This window comes from Vombatus ursinus, unplaced genomic scaffold (assembly GCF_900497805.2).
Source record: "Vombatus ursinus unplaced genomic scaffold, bare-nosed wombat genome assembly UNPS02014830.1, whole genome shotgun sequence".
In the NCBI taxonomy this organism is placed as follows: Eukaryota; Metazoa; Chordata; class Mammalia; order Diprotodontia; family Vombatidae; genus Vombatus; species Vombatus ursinus.
Window position 1 is genome coordinate 10,850,689 of NW_020954608.1, and position 25,468 is coordinate 10,876,156.

The window sequence follows — 25,468 nt, forward strand, 5'->3', positions numbered from 1 at the left end:
CAAAGTACAGCTCAGACACTCCTAAAGGAGGCCTTTCTCTATTCCCCAGAATGGTTAGTGAGTTCTATGTTTTGAAATTATTTTGAGTATAATTTTTATTTGCTTAGTGTACCTATGTCCCCTAATAAGCTCCTTGGAGGCAGGGACTGTTTTATTTTTGTCCCTTATATTCCCAGTGCCTAACACAGTACCTTCCTTTACATGTAATCAGTTGTTGTTGTTTGGTTGTGTCCAACTCTTTGTGACCTCATTTGGGGTTTTCTTGGCAAAGATACTGGAGTGGTTTGTCATTTCCTTCTCCGGCTCATTTTACAGATGAGGAAACTGAGGCAAACTGGGTTAAGTCATTTGCTCAGGGTCATACAGCTAGTAAGTGTCTGAGGCCAGATTTGAACCCAGGAAGAGTTTTCCTGACTCTAGGCCTGGTACTCTATTCACTGTACCACCTAGCTGCCCATTGCGCATACTGCTACTACTACTACTACTACCACCACCACTACTACTACTACTACTACTACTACTACTACTACTACTACTACTGCTTACTACTAGCTAACATTTATATAGAGCTTATAATGTGCCAGGCACTATGCTAAACATTTTACAAATATTATCTCATTTGATCCTGGGAGGTAAGTGCTATTATTATCCCATTTTACAGATGAAACTGAGGCAAATAGAGGTTAAGTGACTTGCCCAGGGATGCAACAGCTGGTAAATATCTAAAGCTGGATTTGAATTCGGGTCTTCCTGATACCAAATCTAGTGCTCTATCCACTACTCCACTTATCTATCTGCCCTATTGCTTAACAAATGTTTGTTAAACTGAGTTGGACTTTCTACAGAGTTATCTCATGATCTACACAGACACATATCTATTTGTTTTAGGAGTAGGGAAAACATCTTGTTGAAGACCCCTAGACACTCTATCTCACCTCTCTTTCTCCTTTAGCCAAGGTTTTAGGATAAGGATCTATCCCTCTGAGCAAGATCAGTTTCCTATTCTGCAAGTCCTAAATACCATGGTGATTTTTCCCACCCCTCAGCTGGAACACATGGTCCAACAAAGTATATTCCTTTTGCAAAGTTTCATTAAATACACTGGCTTTTGTTGTTGTTTTGGGGTTTTTTGGGACATTGGAGGCTATCTCAGAAAATCTGAGATGCTTGGTTACCATAGCCACAAACACCACGATGTAACTTACTTCCCAGTGGTTTTCACTGGAGAATGGGGGTATATTTTGGGGGAAGCCCTGCCTAGGAGGACTGGGGAAGACCCCTGTCTCATTATTCCTTCTCTGGATTTCTGAACTCTAGAGGTACCTAGGCTTTGTGATGATTCCATCTTCCCTTCATCACTCTTGAGTCCCACACTGATGTCATCAGCTTCCATTTTCCCAGTCTTTCCATCTGTTTCCTTGTTGGTCCCTTCCAGGGGGTTCATCCCTTCACCTCCATTTGCCACAGTCCAAACAGCTCCTTGTTCACTCAAGTCTTTCTCTCCTGACCAAATTTGGAGTGATGGGTTTTTCCACCTTCTGGCACCAGATTTTGAGTTGAATTCATATATTTTGCCAGTAACTAGAAGAAAAAGAGAGCAACAGTTAGGCCTATTTCTTCTCAAAAGAAGCAAAGCAGAAGCTCTGAATGACTGAATGATATAAAACAGCCTTGCAGATAAGCAGGGGCCATTTACTGGCCCATAAAAGTCTAGTTAACCTGTCCCTTCCAAAGATTACACAACTTAGACAGCACAGGCAGTAAAAGCAATGAAATGAATAGCCTATGATTCAGTCACTGGCTGTGTGAACAGTTCAGTTTGTGAACTGATTTTGAGCGGAGGTTCTTAACCTTTTTTTGTGTCAAGGACCCCCTTTGGCAGTTTGACAAAGTCTATGGTCACCTTCTCATCTTATTTTTTTTTAGACTTTTTTAAAATTAATTTACTATGAATTATCAACAATCACTTCCATAAGCTTTTGAGTTTTAAATTTTTCTCTCCCTTCCCTCCCCACCTCCCTCCCCAAGATGACACGAATCTGATATAGGCCATACATATACATTCCTATTAAACATTTTCACATTAGTGATGTTGTAAGTAAGAATTAGAACCAATAGGAGGAACCACCAGAAAGAGGAAACAAAAGTCAACAGAAGAAAAAAATAGCAAATAGTATGCTTCGATCTACATTCAAACTCCATAGTTCTTTCTTTGGATGTGGATAGCATTTTCCATCAGGCCTTTGGAGACGTCTTATCATCTTACTGTTTTTAAATGCGTAAAACAAAAGACACAGGATTACAAAGGAAACCAACAGTGAAAAAATAGAGACATAATTTTTTTCTCCATCCAAGTTCACAGATTCTCTATAAAGGGAGTACTGGTAAATATTTAACAACCAGCTCTCCAAAAATGCATGACCCTTTTAAATTTCATGTTATTAACATTTTCTCCATTACCTTCTTAAAAAATAAGTCAAGCCCTAATTGATACCATTTGCCAATTTCCAAGGTGTAAAGGTTCACATGGAAAATTTAACACACAGTTCTTCTGAGCCAGTCTGACCCAGCTCCAGCCCACTCACCCCTGGCCCCTACAGTTTATCCCTAGACCCCTTGGGGATCCATGGACCCCAAGTGAAAACTCCTTATTCCATGCCATTTTGATTACACAGTGAAAAGAGTGTTTGAAATCTTGAATTTAATATGGACTTGGGATAATTCAGATTCCATTTTTAGTGGGAACCCTATTATTTCCCAGTTTGTTTGTGTTTTTAAAGAGAGAGAGTCTTCATCACTAGTGTAAAGAAGGCACCAAGAAAATAAATTGTTATATGTGTGTGTATACATGTCAGTGAGGGCAGAGGACTGTGTCTGGAGTCAGCAAGACTCATCTTCCTGATTTCAAATCCGGACTCAGACGCTTACTAGCTGTGTGACCCTGGGCAAGTCACTTAATCCTGTTTGCCTCAGTTTCCTCATCTGTAAAATGAACTGGAGAAGAAAATGACAAACCACTGCAGTATCTTTGCCAAGAAAACCCCAAATGGGATCGTGAAGAGTCTGACACGATTGGAAAATGACTGAAGGACAACTACAGTATATCTATGGGACCGTGATCATAAATTTAGAGATAGAAGGGGCCTTAAAGGCCATATAGACCAACTCTCTCTCATTTCACAGATGAGGAAACTGAGAATCAGAGAAGCCTTGCCTAAGGACACCTGGGAAGTAAATGACTGAGGCAGGATTTAAGTGCAGGTCCCCTGACTCTAAAAAGCACGGGGCGGGTTGTGTGTGTGTGTGTGTGTGTGTGTGTGTGTGTGTGTGTGTGTGTGTATGTGTGTGTGAGCATTGCACAAAAAGTTCTACACCCAGGTGAAAAGATGTGATACAAGTTAAGATCTTATTTCCAAGGTACGATACAGGAGCACTTCTTTTGGTGCCAGGAGAACAGGTTTGAATTCTGTCGTCTCTGTCTGTCGCCACTGGGCAAGTCACATCCTCTGAACCTTGGGTTCTTGGAAGCTAGACTACATGACCTCTCTAAACCCTAAAGTCATAGGACTGGCATTCTCATAATGTTCCCCCTTCCCCCAAGGTTTGTCTGCTCTTGGTATTCCAGCTGGCTCCCAGATTTCATTCTTTATCATAGATACATCTACACACGGGGCACCTCTGTCTCCAGCCTGAATGTGTCTATTTCCTGGACCACGGATCTCTCTAGGGATACGGTAGGGTCAGGGGAGACTCTGCTGGTGTCATTTCCCTGAAACCTCCAAGGCTGTCTGCTCTGGATTCCTCCAGCACTTATGCTAATATGGGCACATTATGGTAACAAGTACCTAATAATAGAGGGAAATTTAATTCCAACTGCAGCCTCTTGCTGGAGAGGAGCCATTCTCCTTCAGAGAAGGACTGAAGCATTTTGCATATGAAGGTGGCCAGGAGCCAAGACACTTGCCTCCTGAATTTGGTTTCCTTCCCTTTATTCCCATCTATAATTGAGCCTTTGTAAGTGGCAGGAATGTGTGTAAAGGAGCTAAATCTGGTGGCTGACTTCAGGGAGGTTATGTGAGCTCAGGGAGACTGGCTTTACCTTTCATTTATCTTTCCTATCCAAAGAAATTCTGGGCTGTGCTATCTGGAAACCCTCATACACTGACCGCTGCATTTTACCTATACCTCCACCATCTACCCAATGGGAAAAATGGAGTCATTCTGTAACCATGTGGGGAAAAAAATGTGTTCTCGGGGACACCATCCTCAGTAGGTGGCTTATTTCTTGGGAGAAGAAGGGAGAAAAAAAATAAGGTTTTTGTTTTTTTTTTTTTACTTTATCAATCAAACAAGCAAGCATTTATGAAGTTCCTACTATGTGCGAAGTACTGCTTTTAGGTAAAGACAAAAAGAAACAGTCCCCAGCTTCAAGGACCTCACCTTCTATTGGCTGAGCTTACCTGAAAACTAGCCAAGACGTTGGGTAGCTGAGTATTTATAGGCAAGTTACTTCTTTAACCTGAGTCTAAATTTCCTCATCAGCAAAATGGCAGTGGTATGAGGCCATGCGGTAGGCTGAGGGTTGGAATAAGTGATTGCTAAGGTTCTGTCTGGACCAGGAGTGGGGAACCTGCAGCCTCGAGGCCGTGCAGCCCTCTAGGTCCTTAAGTGTGGCCCTGAATCAGATTCAGTCAAAGGGCCGCACTTGAGGACCTAGAGGGCTGCATGTGGCCTCGAGGCCGCAGGTTCCCTACCCCTGGTCTGGACTATTGCAATAGCCTTCAGATTGGCCTTCTTGTGGCCAGCCTTTTCTCCTCTCCTATTGATTATTCAACGGCCAAGATTAATATTCCTAAAACAGTTGTTTTTTTTTTTTTCCAGTAACTCTCTATTGCCCCTAGGGGGAAAACAGACTTCTCAACCTGACATTTAAAGTCATACACAATCTGTCTTACCACCTCTCTTTCCAGACTTATTACTGCCCTTCATCTAGTCTACATTCCAGCCAAAATAACCTGCTAGCGGCTCCCCTGAATCACATGTGCAGGCCTCCCATTTCTCTGCCTTTCCTTCAAGTTTAGCTCAATAACCTAAGTACCACTTCCTGGATGAAGCCTTTCCAGATTCCCCTAGTTTTTAAGTACTCTTTTCATCCTACAATTCCTCTGAATCTAGCTCCCGGAGGACAGGGATGATTCCATTTTTGTCTTTATCTCAAGTACCTCAAAACAGTGAACATAATAAGCACTTAATAAATGTTGAATTGAATTTCAAGTTCTAAATCCTATAATCTTATGGAGACGCCATCATCACCCTAGTATTGGACCTGTGTGGGCATGGAATGCCTTGGAAAATTTTACACAAGATGTTACAAAAGTGTTAGAACAGTTTTAAGCTTTAATAGCTTAAGTTATTAAAATAGCTTTTAAAATTAAAATACATTAATAAATTAAGTAAATAAATAAAGAACAATTAAAAATAACTTTAGCTATTAGCTTTAAACTGAACTAAGACTTTTGGGACACCACATATACCTTATCATATCCTGACCTGCAGTACCTTTGAGAGAGAGAGAGAGAGAGAGAAAGTATTTATATAGTACCTACTATGTGCCAGGCAATGTGCTAAGTGCTTTACAAATATTTGATCCCCTTGATCAATTTGAATATTCCATTTGATGCTACCTATGAGGTAGGTGCTGTTATCATCCCTGTTTTAAAGCTGAGAAAATGGAGACAAACAGAGAGTATGGGACTTGCCCAGGGTCACAGAGTTAGGGAGCTGCTGAGATCGGATTCAAATTCAAGTCTACCTAACTTCAAGTCTAGAAGTCTAATCACTGGGTCACCTAGATGGCTTTCAAATGAGACATAACTTGCCAAATCCTTAAAGTACTTTGCAAATGTTGGCTATTATTATAATAATGTATTAAGGCTTACAAAGTGTTTTTCTCATCATTATCCTATGAAGTATTATTAGTAGTAGTATAATTATTAGTATTATTATTTCCCATTTTACAGATGAGAAAACTGAGGCCCAGAGAAATAAAGTCACTTGCCCAGCACCAAACAGGGAGCAAGTGTTGAATCTGAGATTTGAACTCAGGTCTTATGACTCTAAGTTCAATGTGCTATAGGCCATACTGCCCTGTATTTTACAAATCAGCCAAGTGGGGCCCACATGGAAAATCAAATATTCTCTTTGAAAACAGCAGGTCAGGAACAACAAACAATGTGGGGGGAAAATGGAGGCTTGCTGTGCTTCCACCTCATTGATCAATAATGGTACTATCTCCTTTTAAAATGGTATTTTCCATTTATATTACCTGGGTCTAGGGCTTCTCCATCGAAGACAGTGTTAATCTTGGTCATTTCCTAAGGAGACAGAGAGCCACAAGGTGAAACAAAGCCAGGCGCTGACCCAAGAGAAGGCTGTCATTACTTTGAGAAATTCAAACCTGGGTGAGTTTGGCAGCCAAACCACATGGTACCTCCGCCTGCTGAATGCTCAGCGACTGGGCTCCATCAGGAAAAAGCCACAGAGACTTCTGTGGGCCTGCCCAATGCTCAGTCGAGAAGCAATCACGTCTGACAGACTAAGTGACTTCGAATAGGCAATCACAGAGGGTCACCTCCTCTGGGCAAAGGGCCTAGGAGCTCCCTGTAGGGAGGGGGGTAGAATCAGAACAGAGGAGGGGTGCCTGATAGACTACAAGGGAAGAAAAGCAGTTCTTAGACATCTGATGCCAAGCAGCGCTGTGCTTGAAGAATAATTAGCCTATTTGAGTTGGAAGGAACATTGAAAGCATCTAGTTCAGTTCACCCCCACTACCTTTTTTTTTTTTAAACACGCTGAGGCCCAGAGATGTTAAGTGACTTCCCCAACATTACACAGCTATCAAGTTCTCCTGACAAAGAATTCAATGGACTTTCTATCCCATTTAATACCACTTAAACCAATACCGACAATCTTCTCCAGGGGCCCCGGCCTGTGGCGCGTGCCACCCTCCATGCATTCCATATGGCCCCACAGCTGGCTAAGATTTAAAAAGGCCTATGCAGAAGGAAGCTCTCTAGTCCCAGCTTTTAGAGTTTGGAAAAGAAGTATTCAGATCAAGGGAGACAATAATCCTACTGTATTTTCCCCTAGTCAGACCATGCCTGGAATAATGCGTTCAGTTCTGGGCACTTTGACAAGCCAAGGCACATTCAGAGGAGGGTAACGAGGATGGTAAAGGGTTTCAAAAACAACATTAGACAGCTCCTTCAGAGCAGGGGGCTATCTTTTACCTTTCTTTGTATCCCAATCACTTAGCACAGTGCCGGGCACATAGTAGAGACTTAATAAATGTTGATTGACGGAGTGATTGACAGTGTCACATGAGGAGGGAACTGGGGAGATAGAGATAGTTGGCCTAGAGAAGACTTGGCGGAGACAAAAGAGCTGACTTCCACGTTTTGAAGAGTTTCCTGGTGAATGGGGGATTAAATTTATTCTGCTCAGGTCCAGCAGACAGAAGCAGGTTCAAGAGGTAGAAGTTAGAGACAGATTTTTGGCTCAACGTAAAGGAGAAATTCTTAATAATTAGAGCTGACCAAAAAATGAAACAGACTGCTTCATGAAGCAATGAGTTATCCATCACTGGAGTTATTCAAACAGAGGCTGAACAACCATGCTTTCAGGATATTGGAGAAGGGGTTCCGCATGGTAGGGGCTAGTGCTAGGTGCTAATTCACGCCAAAGGCCGATAATAACGACTATTTCTATAGCATTTGAAAGTTTTTGAACTGCCTTCCTTCCTACAACTTTGTGATGTAGGTAGCTCAAGTATTATTGTTGACATTTTATAGTTGGGGAAACTGAGGCACAGATAGGTGAAGTGACTTGTTGGGAGGAGAGGGTGGATGAGGAGTACACATCTAATAAATAATAGTGTGTGTAGTGGTAGTGTATAGTCGTAGTAGTGTTGGTGTTGGGTTGTTGTATCAGTTGTGTCTGACTCTTTTTGACCTTATTTGGGGTCTTCTTGGCAAAGATACTGGTGTAGTTTGCCATTTCCTTCACCAGCTCATTTTACAGATGAGGAAACTGAGGCAAACAGGGTTAAGTGACTTGCCCAAGGTTACACAGCTATTACATGTCTAAGGCCAGATTTGAACTCAGGAAGATGAATCTTCCTGACTCTAGACCTGACACTCTACCCTAAAGTACCACATAGCTGCCCAGCAGTAGTTGTATCAGGATTTGAACTCAGGTCTCCTGATTCCATGGCCTGTACTCTGGATGCCTATGCAAAAAGAGCCTGGATGGCTTATCTTCTAGAACCGGTCATGTAAGAAAGAGTTAAAGTCATATCCCATTTGTCAGTTGGTCACAGGCAATGGAGCCTTGTTGATTAAACTAATAGACTGATAGACTAATAGTTATTGGGCATTCACCAGTCAGGAGACAGCTTGATAGGGTAGAATGAGCCCTTGACTTGGAGTGTAGGGACTTGAATTCGGATCCCAACTCCTTCAGTTATGATCTGTGCAACCTTGGGCGTACCATTTAATGTCCCTGGGCCTAAATTTTTTCATCTGTAAAATGAAGGGGTAGACTTAATGACCTCCAAAGTCCGTTCTAGGTCTAAGATGATAATCCTAAGAATGCAGGACCACAGAATATTAGAGCTAGAAGGGACTTTTAGAGATCACCAATTCACCAGCTTACCATAAGGGGACCACAAAACCAAACAGGTGAAATGACTGGCCCAAGGTCACCAAGTACATGGTTGAGTTGAGACCTCCTGGAACTGGCCTTTATTCTTTCAAAAGCACTAGATAGAGAAGTCCAGCTGAAATATGGTCAGTCAGTTAGCCTTTTTTTTTTTTTAAACCTACTGTCTCTTGAAGAGAGTCTGGAAGCCCAGGGAAAGGTCCTTTGGCTACCAAAAATGCCTTCCTCCAACATCCCCTACTCCTGCACCCATGTTTCCTTACAGGTAACGTGATAGGACCCTGTTTCTCCATCCCTCAGGACCCTGATCTTTTCCTCACTGCTCCTTCCACATAGAACATGGTATAGTGGATGGAGTGTTGAGTTTAAACAGATTTGAGTTCAAAGCCTGCCTCAGACCCTGAGCAAGTCACCTAACCACTCTTAGCCTCAGTTTTCTCATCTGTAAAATGGGGATAATAGTAGCACCTATTTCACTAGGTGGTTGTGAGGATCAAATGAGATAATATACATGAAATACTTTGCAAACCTTAAAGCAATGTCCAAATGTTAGCTATCATCATCATCATTATTAATACTACCATTAGCAACGATTATGTATTTACTCCTCCTGTTCCTTGACATCACTGACTAACAGGTCCCTAGTCAGTATCCTGCCAGATCCTCAGGTTTCAGCCAGGCTGGTGTGGGTAAGTGCCCCTTTGGCCCAGGGGAGTGAGAGGGGGCCCTCCGTGTGCTGTACAATTCTTCTGCCCTTTGCTGCACACAGAGACAGCCAGGTGGGCAGCAGCTGGCTCACCCTCTGGCCAGTCTGACTGCTTAGGCATGCACACTGAGGCAGCTGCCACCCATCTGCCTCCTCAGCCTTTGCGCTGCCATTCCCCGTTTCATTTATCTCCCAGCCCTTCTTTCTCAGAGTTACTGTGACATAGCCAACCCAACCGTGAAAGACGAGCAGGGACGCGGTGGCTGTGCTTCCCCCACCCCCACGGCTTCACAGCCTTTGCAGAGATCACAAAAGCTCAGAATTGGAAGGGACCTGGGCCCCAAGCCCGTTTACAGCTTTCCTGGCAATGGTCAACCAGCCTCTGCTTGAAGATCATTAGTGAAGGGAAATGGAGTCTTTCCTGAAATAGCACATTCCACTTTGGGATAGTTCTGATTTTGGTGGGGAGAAGTATTTCCTTATATGCAGCTTAATTCTGTCTCATGACAACTGATCCCACCCCCCACCCACCACCTGCCCTTTGCTCCTAGTTCTGTTCTCTGGGGCCAAGCTGAGCATTCTAATCCCTCAGCCCTGTGACAGCCTTCAGATTCTGGAAGATACCGATTATGCCGCCCCCCTCCCCACCTCCCGCCCCCAGGCTGCTCTTCTCCAAGGTCTACATCTCAAGTTCCTTCAACTGATCTTGGCACCGCATAGCTTTCAGCATTCTCACCATCCTACCTGCCACCTATTGAGATGAATTCTAGATTGTCAATGTCTTTCCTGAAATATACTACCCAGTACGGAATACAATCTGGACAGGAAGGAGCACCCTGGGGTAACTGACTCCATTCTGAACACTATGCCTTGTCCTCACATTTTCTTTTTTTCCTACATGCAGTGAAAATCCTGTCTTGCTTGTATTTGGATACCTAGAGCTTAGCACAGTGCCTGGCATATAGTAAGCTCTTAAATGATTGCTCACTCAATCAATCCTTCCTTCCTTTCTTCCTTTGTCCCTCTATCCTCCCTCCCTCCCCTTCTTCCTTTCTTCCTTCTTTCCTTCCTTCCTCCTTCCCTCCCTGCCTCTCTTCTTCCCTCTTTCCATCCTTCCTCCTTCCCTTGCTTCCTTCCCTCCTCCCTTCCTTCCTCCCTTCCTTCCTTCTTCCCTCCTTTCCTCCCTTTATCCCTTCCTTGCTTCATCCCTCCCTCCCTTCTTTCCTTCCTTCCTTCCTTTCTCCCTCCCTTCTCCCTCCCTCCCTTCCTTCCTTCCTCCCCCCCTTCTTCCCTCCCTTCCTCCTTCCCTTCCTTCTTTCCTTGCATCCCTCCTTCCTTCCTTCCCTCCTTCCTTCCCTCCTTCCTTCCTTCCCTCCTTCCTTCCTTCCTCCCTCCTGCCCTTCCTTCCTTCCATCCCTCCTTCCTTCCTCTGCCATCTCTCCTAGACAGAGATTACTTTAGGCAAGACAGTGGAGGCCAAGATTGATTTCCACAGGCTCCCGTCTCTTCTCCTGGCCTCTCTTTGTATCAGGTCTTCAGTGTTCTCATGCAGCCTCTCAGGTTCTCGGAAGGTACTTCTCAATGGACTTGCTTTCCCTTCACTATTCCTGTGTTCATACCTACACCACGCCCTTCAAAAACTTCCATGCCCCATGCTCCTGAAGGTTCTGATTCCTCCTTTCTGAAGTAATAACCAGTCAGCTAGGTGGCAAAGTGGATAGAGTGATGAGCCGAGAGTCAGGAAGACCTGAGTTCAAATTCAGCTTCAGACGCTTGCTAGCTATGTGGTCCTGGGCAAATCATTTAACCCTGTTTGCCTCAGGTTCCTCATCTGTAAAATGAACTGGAGAAGGAAATGGCAAACCACTCCAGTATCTTTACCAAGAAAACCTCCTACAGGGTCATGAAAAATTGGACATGACTGAAACGACTGAACAACAACAAAATGTGCCAGGCACTGGGGATACAAAGAAAGACATAAAAGCAAAATAAAACAAGACAAACCCAGATCTTGCTCTCAAGGAGCCCATAGTCTGATGGGGGAGACAATGGCAGGAATATTATATTCTATAGCAAAGTGATGAGTATGTAGGTAGGGCCTTTACTGGGACCTTAGAGGGGTCAAATTTTACCAGGGAGATGACCAACTACTCTACCTGCCCTTTGAGCCAACACTGACCGTGGGCTCAGAGGGGATAGGCAGTGAACATTATTTAAATTTTAATCATTTGATGAAAAGGATAATTTTTCAATTTCTTATGTGCCTGGGAAGGTATTAAATGACTAAAGACAGTTTTCTTTTGGCATTAGCAAAGAGCCTTAAACTTTAAGTTCTTAGAGAGCAAGGGCTCCATATTTTTAATAAATTCTTTTGGATTATGATATCTAGAGGCCTAGCATATACAGGATGGTATGGAGGACTGGACTTGGAGTCAGGAAATTTAGGGTTCAAATACTATCTCTGACACATCCTACCTGTGTAACCTTAGGCAAATCACAGAACTGCTCAGTGTCCAGGTCATTTTCTGACTATAAGGTAGAGGATTTGCTGATTTGCATTGGTGGAAGGAATTCCCATACAAGGAGTTCTCCACATATATAAAATCATAGGTTCTGACAAAAAAAAATTATGTTAGGGATGGTAAAATACCTAGGACACTTAGTGATAATGCTTTGGACTTCATAAGCGTGCATTTCACCCAAAGATTTCATGGCTCCTGGATCAGAATAAATATATCCTGTTTATCATCCTAAACAAGAGGTAGGGGTCAAGACAAGATATTTCATTACTATCATATTTTAATCCCTCACTTCTCATTTGGGGAATTTAAGACAGGAAGAGATAAACATAACCTGTTTTGCTCTCCCATGATCTCTTATTCTCATAATCCTTTAAACTTTTCATTTTTAAATTTATTTTCATTTTTTTCAATGAACAAAATTGATTTTCTCTCCCTCCTACCCTTGTAAGCTTTTTAAAGTCCCTTTCATTTGCAGTCTCTCATAAGATTCCTACATCATCCCTATAAGGAAAGTGAGACAGGCATTATTGCCCTCATTTTATAGATGAGGAAAGGGACAACCAAGTGACCTATCCAAAGTCACACAACTTTTTTAGTGGCAGAGCTGTGCTTGGAACCTAAGTTTCTTGACTCAAAACTCAGCCCTTTAGCCCCACTTCTTTTGACCTCTGCCAATTTTATAGATGAGGAAACAGACCCTGAGAGGCTAAGTTCACGGCCAGAACTGGGACTAGAATTCAGGTCTCCTGACACCTAGCCTCATACCCTTCCCACCTTCCCTTTCTATAATGTTCTGGGAGAGCAGAGAAATAGAGTCTTTGGAAGTGCTGAAGTGGAGTTGTGATCTTTAAACATCATTCCCCCATCCCACTTACTCTCCTGGAGGGCTGATGGAGATAATAAACACCACTATTCAATATTTATGAAATCCAGTTCTTCTGCAAATATATCACAAGACATGTTCAGTGGAGGGAACCAATTCTATCAAGAGCTCGTCACACAGCAATCTGTTCCAGTGGCCAAGTACAAGAATCTCACTGAATAACAAACACCCCCAGAGGATAATTCGGAAAGGCTGGTTTGGGGAGAAAGGGGAGAAAACAACATCCTCTAACGGGATTCATTCAATGACTGGCCACACTTACCAGTACAACTTCTCTCTTTGCCTTCTTGGTTTCTGCAGGGAAGAAGACAGATGAAAGTCAAGTTGCCTACTCCTGCCTCCCTTTAAAACCCCACCTCCCACAGTGGGGTTCCCTTAAGCAGGCTTCCAGCTCAGTGTTGCAAACATAGCAAAGAATTTATCAGCTCATGGAAATGTTTTAGCAGCCTGCCATCCTTCCTGGAAATGAAATCCATATTTTCCCCTTATTCTGTCTGGCACACTGGCAGTACCAGTTGTGGGGGAGGGCAAGTGGGTGTTTGGGTTATTTACAAGGCTTTTTAATAGGTCAAAACTAAGAAGGATGAATCAGGTTAATGAATTCCCCAGTCATGCTGGGAACAGTGGATAAAGGGCAGGATTTGGGTCAGCAAGAACTGAGTTTGAATCCCACCTCAGATACTTGCTTATTCTGTGACTCTGGGCAAGTCGTTTCTCTGGATCTCAGTTTCCTCATCTATAAAATGATGGGGTTGGATTCCATGACCCCTAATGTCCTAAATTTATGATATTTTCCTTACCACCCACTTCAGATTTCCATCTCATGAAGCAAAGGAGACTGGAATCTTAGACCATAAAAATTCTGGGTTTAAAATGGATCTTAGAGGTTATGGAGTCCCACCTCATCATTTTATAAATTAGGAAAGTGAGGCAGAGAAAGGGCTTTGCCCACAGTCACAGAGTCAGTGAGCAGCAGAGCCAAGATTCAAAGTTGCATTTTCTGACTCCAAATTCTCATTCTCTCTCTCTCTCTCTCTCTCTCTCTCTCTCTCTCTCTCTCTCTCTCTCTCTCTCTCTCTCTCTCTCTCTCTCCTGCACCCTTTGCCCTTTGACCTGCTTTTGTGTACCCATTTTCAACAGGCCTAGTCCTCTACGTGTAGGAATCCCCTAGAAACATATGAGGAAGGGGAGAGAAGAATGCTGAGCCACAGAAAGAGAGGACTCCAATGGAGAAATTGAAAAGTTGAATAAAGAATATTGTTTTCATTTGCCTTCTTATTTACTTCTTACCTACTAACAAATCTTAAGAAGTTATTTTCCCTCAAAATTATTTTTTATTTTGAGTTATGTAAGGAAAGTAGGAGCTATCCTCCTTCAAACTTGGCCCCCAAGTACACTGTCTATGTATAACTCATCAAAAATGGATGGGAAAAGGGAAGAGAATTTGTTTTCAAGTGCGCAAGAGGCATAAAAAAGAGGGTGGGCTTCAGACTCAGAGGAGCTTGGTTCACATACCAGCTCTGTTACTTATGATCTCTGTGATGCAGGGCAAGTTTTCTAACATCTCTGGGCCTGAGTTAAAAATGAGGGGTTGAACTATATGATGAGGACGATGTGATGGTACAGTGAATGGAGTGCTAGACCTGGAGTCAGGAAGACCTGAGTTCAAATCACATTTCTAAGGTCCCTTCTAACTCTCAATTTCTGATCCTTTTTTCTTCTTTAAGGGACATCTTACCCAGCAGATTGCAGTATTGCACGCTCAATAAGTAAAGGGAACACAAGATGCTCCATAAATGTGCTATTTGTTGTTTTGATTGATTAAAGTAGGTATCTCCTTCAGGAACTTGAAAATGTCTTTCCACTCTCTACCTCCACTCTTCCTCTACTATTATTCAACAGCTCAAGGAAGTCATAAGTTGGGGCCATACTGAACATACCCTATCAAGATGGAAGCTATAAAGTCAAAATATTATCCCCATTGAATTCATCTGGAATCTTCAAGGTCATCTAATTCAACCTCCTTATTTTGTTTGTGGTTGAGTAAACCAAAGCCCATTAGAGATAACGTGACTTCCCCAAGGTCACACAGGTAATAAGTAGCAGTGCTAGGATTTGAATCCAGGTTCTTTGACTCTAAATCCAGCACTCTTTCCATTGCGCCCGGACAATTACCTTTCGATCACAGTCTTACTCAGATGAAATTTTCTTCCTTAAAAAAGTTACTTCACATTTCCAGTTATAAAAGGAGGGTAGGAGCTAGCCTCTTTCAAGTTCTGCCCCAAGTACACTGTTCAGTTAAAATACATTTCTAATTCATTACACCAGCTTTCATTACTCTGCAAGGGATTGCCTTCTAGGTGCTCAAATGAAATCCAGCAGGTGCCCTAAGCTTAACAGACACATCCAACTGAAGGAGTCCTGGCTGCTTAGCAACACTGGTTTATCTTTGTTTTGCACAAATGGTCCCCCAGGTCTGGAACGCACTCCTGCCTCCACTCAGTCTGGAAGGTAGAAATCCCTACGTCCCCTCAAAACCTAGCTCAGGTGCCACGTCCTCTGAACATCTTGCTTGACTACTCCTGTTTTTAGCCCTCTCTCGCTCTCAAAATTGATACATATTACTTTGTATTTCATTTACTCCCATGTATGTTGTATCTCCTGGTAAAATGTAAACTTTGTAAAGGTAGAGATGCTTTCATTTTTATGTCCCTAGCACCTAGCACAATCCCTTGCACATAGGAAGTAATTAATAAAGTCTTTGTTGAAAGATGATTATTATTAGTGATAACAATAATAACAGCTAACATTTATATAGCACTACTATGTGCCAAGTACTGTGCTAAGCACTTTACAGATATTATCTCATTTGATGCCCACAACTCTGAAAGCTAGGTGCTATTGTTACCCCTATTTTACAGATGAAGTACTGGGTAAAGAGAGGTTAAGTGACTTGTACAGGGTCACACAGTTAATCTGTCCCAGGCTGGATTTGAACTCAGATCTTCCTGACTCCAGATCCAGCACTCCATTCACTGTATGATCACAGCACCATCACCATCATCATCATCATCATCATCATCATCATCATCATCATCATCTTCATCATCATCTACTACTTCTTCTTCTCCTCCTCTTCCTCCTCCTCCTTTCTATTGTGACTTAAGGTTTAATAAGCACTACTCTCCCATGCTACATTCTGACTCTTGCTTTCCTCCAGATGCTGATTATGTAGTTCAATTCAATTCAATTCAGTTCAGTAAGTTCTTATTGAGCATCTCCTCAATACCAGGAGCTGTGAGAATACGCATTGCTCTTTTATCCTCCACTGAGCAGAATTCCTTCCATGTACACCCACCAAGTCCCAGAAGCCAATAGAATAGACAGCATACATACCTCCTTTTTTCACCCTATGACAAAATAAAAGATTGACATTAATTACCAGGAGACTATTGCACATCACTACACACATAACCAGACGGGCTTCTTTGGGGAGCTTCCTTCAGAAATATAATATTTCTTCCTCTGGCAATTTCATTTGATAAATGTTGCCTGTCTTATCATATTACAACTCATTTTCAGACAGATAGGCTTAGTTCAGAATTTCTTGCAGGTTTCCTTTTATTAAATAAACCATATTAGAAATGATTAGCTTTGGGAGTATGTCTTAAAATGCCCAGATTCATTTGCATATTTAACATGAGACTAGGCATTGCATGCTGGTCCTGGTCTCTTGGTAGCTCCTCCTTGCCCCTAGCCTGAAACATTTACTGTATCTAAGCCCCAGCATGGATCACTGCCATGTTTGTCGGCATAACAGCCATTTTCCTCTATTCTATCATGAAGCTAATGCTACCAGTGGAAGTAATTTCCCTAATATGGTAAGGTAATGCAAGGGACAACTCATGCCAAATCCTCATGCTTTTACTCTAGTCATTCATCCGTTGATTTCAAACCATTTGAAAAATACTAGAGAATCTTCAGAATATTTCTGTGAAACATGTGGTTATTATCATCCCATTTTTTTTTTTGTCCAGACCTATGATTTCAATGGTATGGGGGAATCTCCAATGTGAAAACTCTTTCCACTGATGCAGTTTATAAATTACTCATTTGCAATTTATAGATTGACAGAGTTGTCTGATGGGTGACTTGAGAGGGCAAAGTGACTAGCCTAAGGTCATTCAGCTACATGGGTCAGATTCAGGACTTGAACTCAAGTCTTTCCTTCCCTCTACTACCCCATAAACATATCTCATCACCATTTTCCCCATAAAAAAAAAAAAAACTAAGACATGTAAAATACCCACAAAGTTCATGTTGAATAGAACTAAGATTAAAACCCAGAACTCTAGATGCACTGGAAATCAGCACCCAAGGCTGCCATGCTGCCTTATTTTAGAACTCAGCACAGGAGGGCCAGGACAATCAGAAAGGGATTCTTCTTCTATGTGTTAAGGATCTGTGGTTTTAATAGTGTAGTAATGCACTCTGCCAACACAGGTCATCAACTTCTCTACATAATAGTGAAAAGTCTTCATAAATTGCTGTGGGCCAAAAAAAAATTCACCTGGTATCTAACCCTTTCCAAACTTAATTAAGCTAGCCCTTAGATGGTAGACATATAGTCAGTCAGCAGACAATCCTTTAAACATTCCCAGCTTGGTAGGATCCTCCTGAGCCTAAACTTTGTTGACACAACTTTTGAGAACACAGGATAAACCAGTCAATCAAGCATTTATTCCATAGCTACTATGTGCCAGTCACTGTGCTAGGGGCTAGGGTTACATTCTTTTTTTAGGGGGGTGAGGCAATTGGGGTTAAGTGACTTGCCCAGCATCACATAGCTAGTAAGTGTCAAGTATCTGAGGCCAGATTTGAACTCAGGTCCTCCTGATTCCAGGGACGGTACTGTATGCACTGTACCACTTAGCAACCCAAGGGCTGGGGTTACAAAGACAAAAATGAAACTATACCTGCCCTCAGGGAACTTCTATTCTAATAATGTGTGTTGGGGATGGGGGAGAGACTAGTATGCTATACTAAGGCATTAGAATAGGGCTTTGATAGAGGTAATATTTTTTTTTTTCCAGTGAGGCAATCAGAGTTAAGTGACTTGCCCAGGGTCACATAGCTAGTAACTGCCAAGTGTCTGAGGTTGGATTTGAACTCAGGACCTCCTGACTCCAGGGCCCATGCTCTCTCCACTCTACCACCTAGCTGCCCCTGGAGGCAGCATCTTATTAGACCTGGATGCTTTCTCCAATTCCATCGCTATTCTACTTTAAAAACATTTTTTTTTTTAAATTTTTTGACCTGGAGCTGTAATTTAATCATTATATGGACCTAAAAATCAGGAAACTCCTTTTATCATTGTAGATCAGCACCTGCTTTACAACTTACAGTCTCAAAGAATTGTCTGGGTCGCTAAAAGGTACAGAGACTTGTTGGGAGGTCACATAATGTGAGTCAGATGTGGAATTGGGATCCAGGCCTTCCTGACTCCAAGGCTAGCTCTCTATCCACTACACTACACTGCCTTTGTCATCCTTTTCTAAACAGAAAATAAATAAGTAAATATACTTTTCTATTACTATTCAAAATAGTACTCCTCAGTACTTAGACAATGGTAGAGGCACAAAAAATTGGAAGGCCTAATTCTGTAGAGTTCCTGCCAGATCAGCTACAGGTCATCTTACGCGGGAAAGAGAAGGAATGGTTTCTCAATGCAGAGTGATTACTTGGTACTTTTGAGCCTGTGGAAAGCATCTACTTCTTTGCCATCTCCCTGCCCCTTCCCTTCTCCCAGGAGGCCCCAGGATATGCAGGAAAAGGTCATCTTTTTCATCTAAGTTGGTATAACTGGAATCAGTTCCTCTGGGCTGTAGAAAGGATCAGGCTCACGGAGTGACTTACAGAGATTCTTTATCTGCCTTGGGCTTGAAGGAGCAGTGTCTTCTGATGAATTTCACCAGCAGGAAGAACTGGTATCCCAGGAGACCCAAGAGTAGCATGGAGCCCATCGTAATAATGAATGGTACATACCAAGCTGATGAAGAATAAACATTTTCCCTCTGAATCAGGTATGTGATTCTGGGCTTGAAAAGAAGGGGGGGGGGAATAGTGGTGGTGAGATGGTCTTAGTATAAATTCGAACTTACATTTTCTACTCATGATGTTTCATTTCCATTTCTACTCATAAATTTTGTTTTAGAAATTGGATAGTGGTATACCCGGGACTCTTTCTGCTTCTACTCATTTTTATCTCATCCTGTGCTCTGGTGTAAAACATATATATTCCCAAGTATCCATTAGTTCAAAGTCCAGAAAAGTTAAGGAATATATGAGGGCCGGCAGTCCCAATTTTAAACTTTATCAAAATCTGGCTTCTCAAGGAGACACACACACATACACATATACATGCACACATATGTAACATACAATGTACACATGTGAACACATATGTGCAATATACATTTATGTGCAATGCAATCTGTGCGTGCCTATATGTATACCTACACATGTGTTGAGTATATATGTACATATGTGTGTACACACATGTGATTACATTGATTGAGGAAATTTCTGATGAGAAAATTCCCTCTACAATGCAAATTCATGACTTTTCTGCAATTTCACATCTTGGAGAATTGCCTGGTATGTGGAGAGCTTATGTGTATCAGAGCAGGATTTGAACATAGGCTTTCCTGAGCCCATAGCTGTCTATCTACTATATCACATATCTCCCCAAAGAGCCAAGTCCCCAAACCCCATTAACTCTTGCCAACACATGCATACTCCAGAGTCTGACCTGGTGACAAGTATCTCACTGAAAAGGCACAATGCCACTCTAGTCTCTTTCAATCCTCTCAAGAGTAGTTACTCTTAGGTTCCTTCAGCTGCATATTATCACTTCAAGGTTAGCGAGTGAGCTGGGTGATGGCCAAACAGTAACTAAATTTCCTTCTGCTTTGAATCCTGTGAGATTCTTCTGGAAGGAGGGTGGGGGTGGGAAGACAATGCCTGTCAACCTGGTGGGTGTCTAGTAGTGGCTGTAGTAGTGTCGATTGGACAATAAAAATCAGTCATCAGCCAAGCTGTGGCTTATCAATTGGTTGGTTAAGAAAGACCATGTTGTTGCTCAGAGCCGCATGACCAGAGAGTGAGAAGGTATATTTCTCTTTCTCTCTCTCTCTTTCTTTTTTTTTTTTTTTTTTTGGCTAGGCAATGGGGCTAAGTGACTTGCCCAGGAACACACAGCTAGTAAGTGTTATGTGTCTGAGGCTGGATTTGGACTCAGGTCTTCCTGAATCCAGGGTCCGTGCAGCCCCTAGAAGCTAAATTTCTTGATGACTTTTATGAATGCAGCAGCCAAGGCATCATTCATTTCCATCTGAGCATGAGACCTGTTCCCCTTCCCAGAGATTCGTGGGCTCTAGCACACACAGGATTCCATCCCCTAACATACCTCCTAGCCACTGAGTTTTTCTCAAGTCCATAGCATGTCCTTCAGGGTCAAAGGGATCTAACTGAATGCGGTTGGAGGCCAAGGCCCTTACCATGGAGGTGGTGGTGATGACTGTGGTTGGTTGAGGGACAACTTGGATATGCAGTGTCACTGTTCCTGTCTGAACAAAAGCCTCAGCTTTCTTCCGGCTGGTCAGCAAATTGTCATCTGTTATGTAAATGAGCAGCTTGTAGTCCCAGGCTTTATCAAAACCACTAGAATAATCAAACGGGGTTGCAAGCAGGAGGCTTGTGATATTTGATCCAGCATTGGGGGAGAAAGTGAAATGATTGTTCTTGTTCCCTAAATAGATTTTTAGACCAAGATCATGGAGGCGAAAGGTAGAGAGAGGGGAGAGAAAAAGGAGATAATCAGGCAAATAATAATATATTTTAAAAGACTTCAGAAGTCATCTAGTCCTATTCATAACTGAGCAAAAAAACATATAATCTATCAATCAGTCGATCAACAAGCACTTCTTAAGCGCCTACTATAGAAATATGAAGATAGAAACGAAATAGTCCCCACTCTCAAAAGGTTTACAGCTTATTAAGGTAGACAACATGTGTGTAGTTGTGTATATATACATACAGAATAAATATGAAATAGATACAAGGTAGTTCAGGGAGGGTAGACAGTAGTAATTGGAGGGATCAGGCAGGGCTTCACGTAGAAGGTACTGATTGAGCTGAATTTTGAACGAAGTAAGGGATTCTATGAGAAAGGTGACCAGAGAGAGCATTTCCGGCATAAGGGCTGGCCAGTGAAGAGGCATCAAGGAGGGGGAGCATAGAGTGTGATGTGTAAGGAACTACAGAAAGGTTAGTTTGACTAGGCCAGGGATATGGGAAGAGGAATAAGGCATAATGAGACCAGGAACATAAGTTGGGGCCAAACTGCGAAGGACTTTAAAAACCAGAGGAGTTTATATGTGATCCTAGAACCGATGGGTAGCCCCTGGTGTTTATTAAGTAAAGGAGTAATATGATCAGACCCGCACTCAAGGAAAATCACTTTGGCAACCAGGTAAAGGATGAATTGGACTGGGGAGAGACTCGTGGAAAGAAGACTAATTAGGAGGTTTTCGTAATATCCCTGACAAGTGATCATCCAGTTGCCTCCTTAAGACTGTTGGTGAAAACCTCACAAGGCAGTCCTTTCCACACTGGGACAGCTGTAATTACTAGCGAGCTTGCCTTTTCCTGCCACGCAGGCCTCCCCCTGTCGCACTCCACCCTTACAAGAAAAAAAAAAAAAAAACCCAATCCTACACTTTTGGTGAACAACATGTCTATTCCACTAGTGATATCTCTAGGCTCAACGTGTCTTGATTTAGTTTAGAAACAGTGACAAACTTCCAGGACATTCAATTTTGTTCAGGATTAAAATAAGGAGAAAAAAGGACATGTGCTATATAGCATCTCTGTGGTAATGCTGAGATATGAACTAAATTACCTCCATGTAGGCTCTTCAATGATTTTTATCTTTATCATGATAAGTATTTATTTAAGGAGGACGAAAATGCAGGTGTCAAGATTGTCACTCCTTTTTGAATGGGGGAACACACCATCTGCAGGACAAATCCCAAAGGGGTTGGGGTGTGTTTGCAGCAGCATAGTTTGGAAATGGCCAGGAAGTGATGTGAAGGCCTGATTCCAGGCAAGATAAATGGAAGGTTTACTAGTAGAGCCCAAAGTCCCAGGGCAGGGTCAAGGAGCCAGTGGGAAGGGAATGAAGAGACCCACTCTTGATACGTTTGGTAGCTCACCCCAGGGCATCCCCTTCTGACTCTGCAGATGAACAGAACTACAGTCCCTTTAAGGAAGTTTTGTCCACATTATGGTGACCCTAAGTACCCAATAGCTCACGGTTAAGGTCAAGAGATAAGGGCCATGCGGCTGTGTGGGATGCAATCCCTGCTTTCATGATACAGACAGCCATGTCTGAGTGGTGTAACATCCACAGAATCCACATCACTTGTTTCAGTCCTGTCTAATTCCTTTTTACCCCATTTGGGGTTTTCTTGGCAAAGATACTGTAGTGTTTTGCCATTTTCTTCTCCAGCTCATTTCACAAATGAGGAAACTGAGACAAACTGGGTTAAGTGACTTGCCCAGGAGCTATGAAGTGTCTCAGGCTGGATTTGAACTCACAAAGATAAGTCTTTCTGACTCCAGGCCCAACACTCTATCTACTGTGCCACCTAGCTGCCCCTCCTGGAGCAGAGCCCACAGGTAGTCAATGAGGAGAGGTTTCTGGTACTTCTAGAGAGAAAGGATTTATCAGACACTATTGGGACCCTTCCTCATGCTCTTAAGCATTCCTACAATCTTCTCATCTGCTTCCCATTCCTGCCCAGGCTTATGTCATCTTCTTCATTTCCATTGTACTGAATCCTAGACTCAGTCCCTAAGACTTTGGGCTGCAGAGTGCCAGGCCTAGAGTCAAGAAAACCTGAGTTCAAATCCAGTCTCAGAAACTTACTAGCTTTGTGATCCTGGGCAAGTCACTTCACCTGCTTGCCTCAGTTTCCTTATCTGTAAAATGGAGATAATAATAATACCCACCTCCCAAGGTTGTTGTAAGTGTTTAGTGTTTAGCCCAGAGCCTGGCACAAAGTAAGCACTATGTGTTAGTTATGATGATGATGATGCATAGGTGAGTTTTTTCATTCCATCTAGAACCAGGTCTCTATATCACTCCCCATACTTTCAAATCATGCTGATTTTTTTATCTCCTCTTTATATGCTGTGTCTCCCCATTAGAAAGTAAGTTCCTTGAGGGCAGGGGCTACCTTGCTTGTATCTGTATTCTCAGCACTCTGCAGGGTGCCTGACTTTTTCCAGTAACTTTTCATTCATTTCAGTCATTCTTGTCTGAGTGAGGCCTATGAGGTTTGGTCATATTGCCTGTATCCATTATATTCAACTCATTTCTCCAGTGACTCCAGACTTGTTACTGAGTGAAAACTAGTAAATGGAGCAGGGGATGATGCAATTTTCTCTCTCTTCACAGCAGGGCTCACCAAAAGGCCTTTGGGGTCTTGCTGAGTATGGATTTTTTTCATCTTATAAGACTTTCAATATGGAGGCAGTTTTTACCTCTGGGTTTTGTGACACACAGGCTTGGTGAGAGCCCCCACTGCTTTGGGATCCTGCCACTCCAGAGTTCAGCAGCGGGCGAAGAATAGATTTTCTTCTTTTACTTAGAACTGTTTTACTTGTTTGGGCTTAAATCTCTGGCCTTTAACATTTCATTAGAGAAGTTATTTTTGGTCTAATTTCCATTGAGAGGTATTTTTTCTTTTTCCTTTTTTTTCCATGGTACTGCATTTTTAAGGAAAGAAAATGAATGGGGCATAGGAGAATCCCAGAGGGCAAATTTCTCAAAACGCATTTAATCCATTATTACTCTGACAGATGACTCTGATTCCCTGAAACCTATTATAAGCCCTCACAAAAGGAGGTGCTCAGGGAGTTAGTATAAACTGAAAACACAATGAAACTAATAAGGATTCCTGAACCTCGGGATGGTCTGTGCATTGGGTCAAGGGATCACCATCAACGACACAGACATCCCACCTACTTACTCTCTACCTTAGGCAAACTGTGGCCTGGGGGTCACGAGAAGAGAAAGGGGAACAACAGGGAGCAGAAGCAGGAGCATGGCAGCACGGGCAAATTTAATTTTCCCTTCCCAAACCCTTCTGGCCTCACTTAGTATCTCATTTTCACAAGCCCATAGCCTAGATCAGACCATGAGCATAGTCACTCATTCATTCCATATTTAGTGAGTGCTTTTATGTCCAAAGACATTGTGCTGTGCACATCTTCCTGACCTTCCAAAATGACTTTCTAAGACCTCAAACTGTAATTGTTTTGGGGGGCATAGTTTTGGGGCCATAGGAAACCATATATTAGATATATACTAATATGTATATATGCATATCTATTAATAAAAATATAAGGAGTATATATACAGATATATGTTTGTTTATATACAACTTAGTATATATATTATATATATGAATTTGTATATATATTTTGTTATACAAGTGAAAGGGAAGGAAAGGGGAGTAAGCATTTATATGTCTCTTACTATGTGCTAGGCACTGTGCTAAGTGCTTTTTACAAAAAAAAAGCATTCCTACAATCTTCTCTTCTGCTTCCCATTCCTGCCCAGGCTGATGTCATCTTCTTCATTTCCATTGTATCCTAGACTCAGTCCCTAAGACTTTGGGCCACAGAGTGCCAGGCCTAGAGTCAAGAAAACCTGAGTTCAGATCCAGTCTCAGAAACTCACTAGCTTTGTGATCCTGGGCAAGACACTTCACTGGAAATCACTGGAAAAAATCAGGCGCCCTGCCGAGTGCTGAGAATACAGATACAAGCAAGGCAGCCCCTGCCCTCAAGGAACTTACTTTCTAATGGGGAGACACAGCATATAAAGAGGAGATAAAATAGTGGGAGGATATTTCAGCATGATTTGGAAGTATGGTGAGTGATGTGGAAACCTGGTTCTAGGTAGGATGAAAAAACTCACCTATTCATCATCATCATCATCATCATAACTAACACATAGTGCTTACTGTGTGCCAGGCTCTGGGCTAAACACTAAACACTTACAACAACCTTGGGAGGTGGGTATTATTATTATCTCCATTTTACAGATAAGGAAACTGAGGCAAGCAGGTGAAGTGACTTGCCCAGGATCACAAAGCTAGTAAGTTTCTGAGACTAGATTTCAACTCTGATTTTCTTGACTCTAGGCCTGGCACTCTGCAGCCCAAAGTCTTAGGGACTGAGTCTAGGATTCAGTACAATGGAAATGAAGAAGATGACATAAACCTGGGCAGGAATGGGAAGCAGATGAGAAGACTGTAGGAATGCTTAAGAGCATGAGGAAGGGTCCCAATAGTGTGAGTATTCATTTGATAATCACAATAATCCTGCAAGGTAGATGCTATTATTACCTCCATTTTATAGTTTAAGAAACTGAGCCAAACTGAGGTTAAGTGACTTGCCCAGGGCCTCACAGCTAGTAAATGTTTGAGGTCAGATTTGAATTCAGGTCTTCCTGATTGCCGCCTCCTCCTCCTCCTCCTCCTCCTCCTCCTCCTCCTCCTCCTCCTC

The 25,468-nt window shown here is 42.4% G+C and overlaps 1 protein-coding gene across 1 annotated transcript in view; it reads right to left on the reverse strand.

Moving 5' to 3' along the window:
• Nucleotides 1–803: 803 nt before the first annotated feature.
• Nucleotides 804–25,468, reverse strand: part of CDHR3 (cadherin related family member 3) — a gene marked incomplete at its 5' end in the record, with an annotated part of 104,345 nt that continues 79,680 nt past the window's right edge. The window contains 6 exons of the mRNA XM_027838885.1: nt 804–1,581; nt 6,326–6,374; nt 13,092–13,123; nt 16,226–16,239; nt 18,746–18,927; nt 20,389–20,639. Of these exons, the coding sequence (XP_027694686.1) occupies nt 1,202–1,581; nt 6,326–6,374; nt 13,092–13,123; nt 16,226–16,239; nt 18,746–18,927; nt 20,389–20,639 (908 nt within the window). The remainder of the gene's footprint in view (nt 1,582–6,325; nt 6,375–13,091; nt 13,124–16,225; nt 16,240–18,745; nt 18,928–20,388; nt 20,640–25,468) is intronic.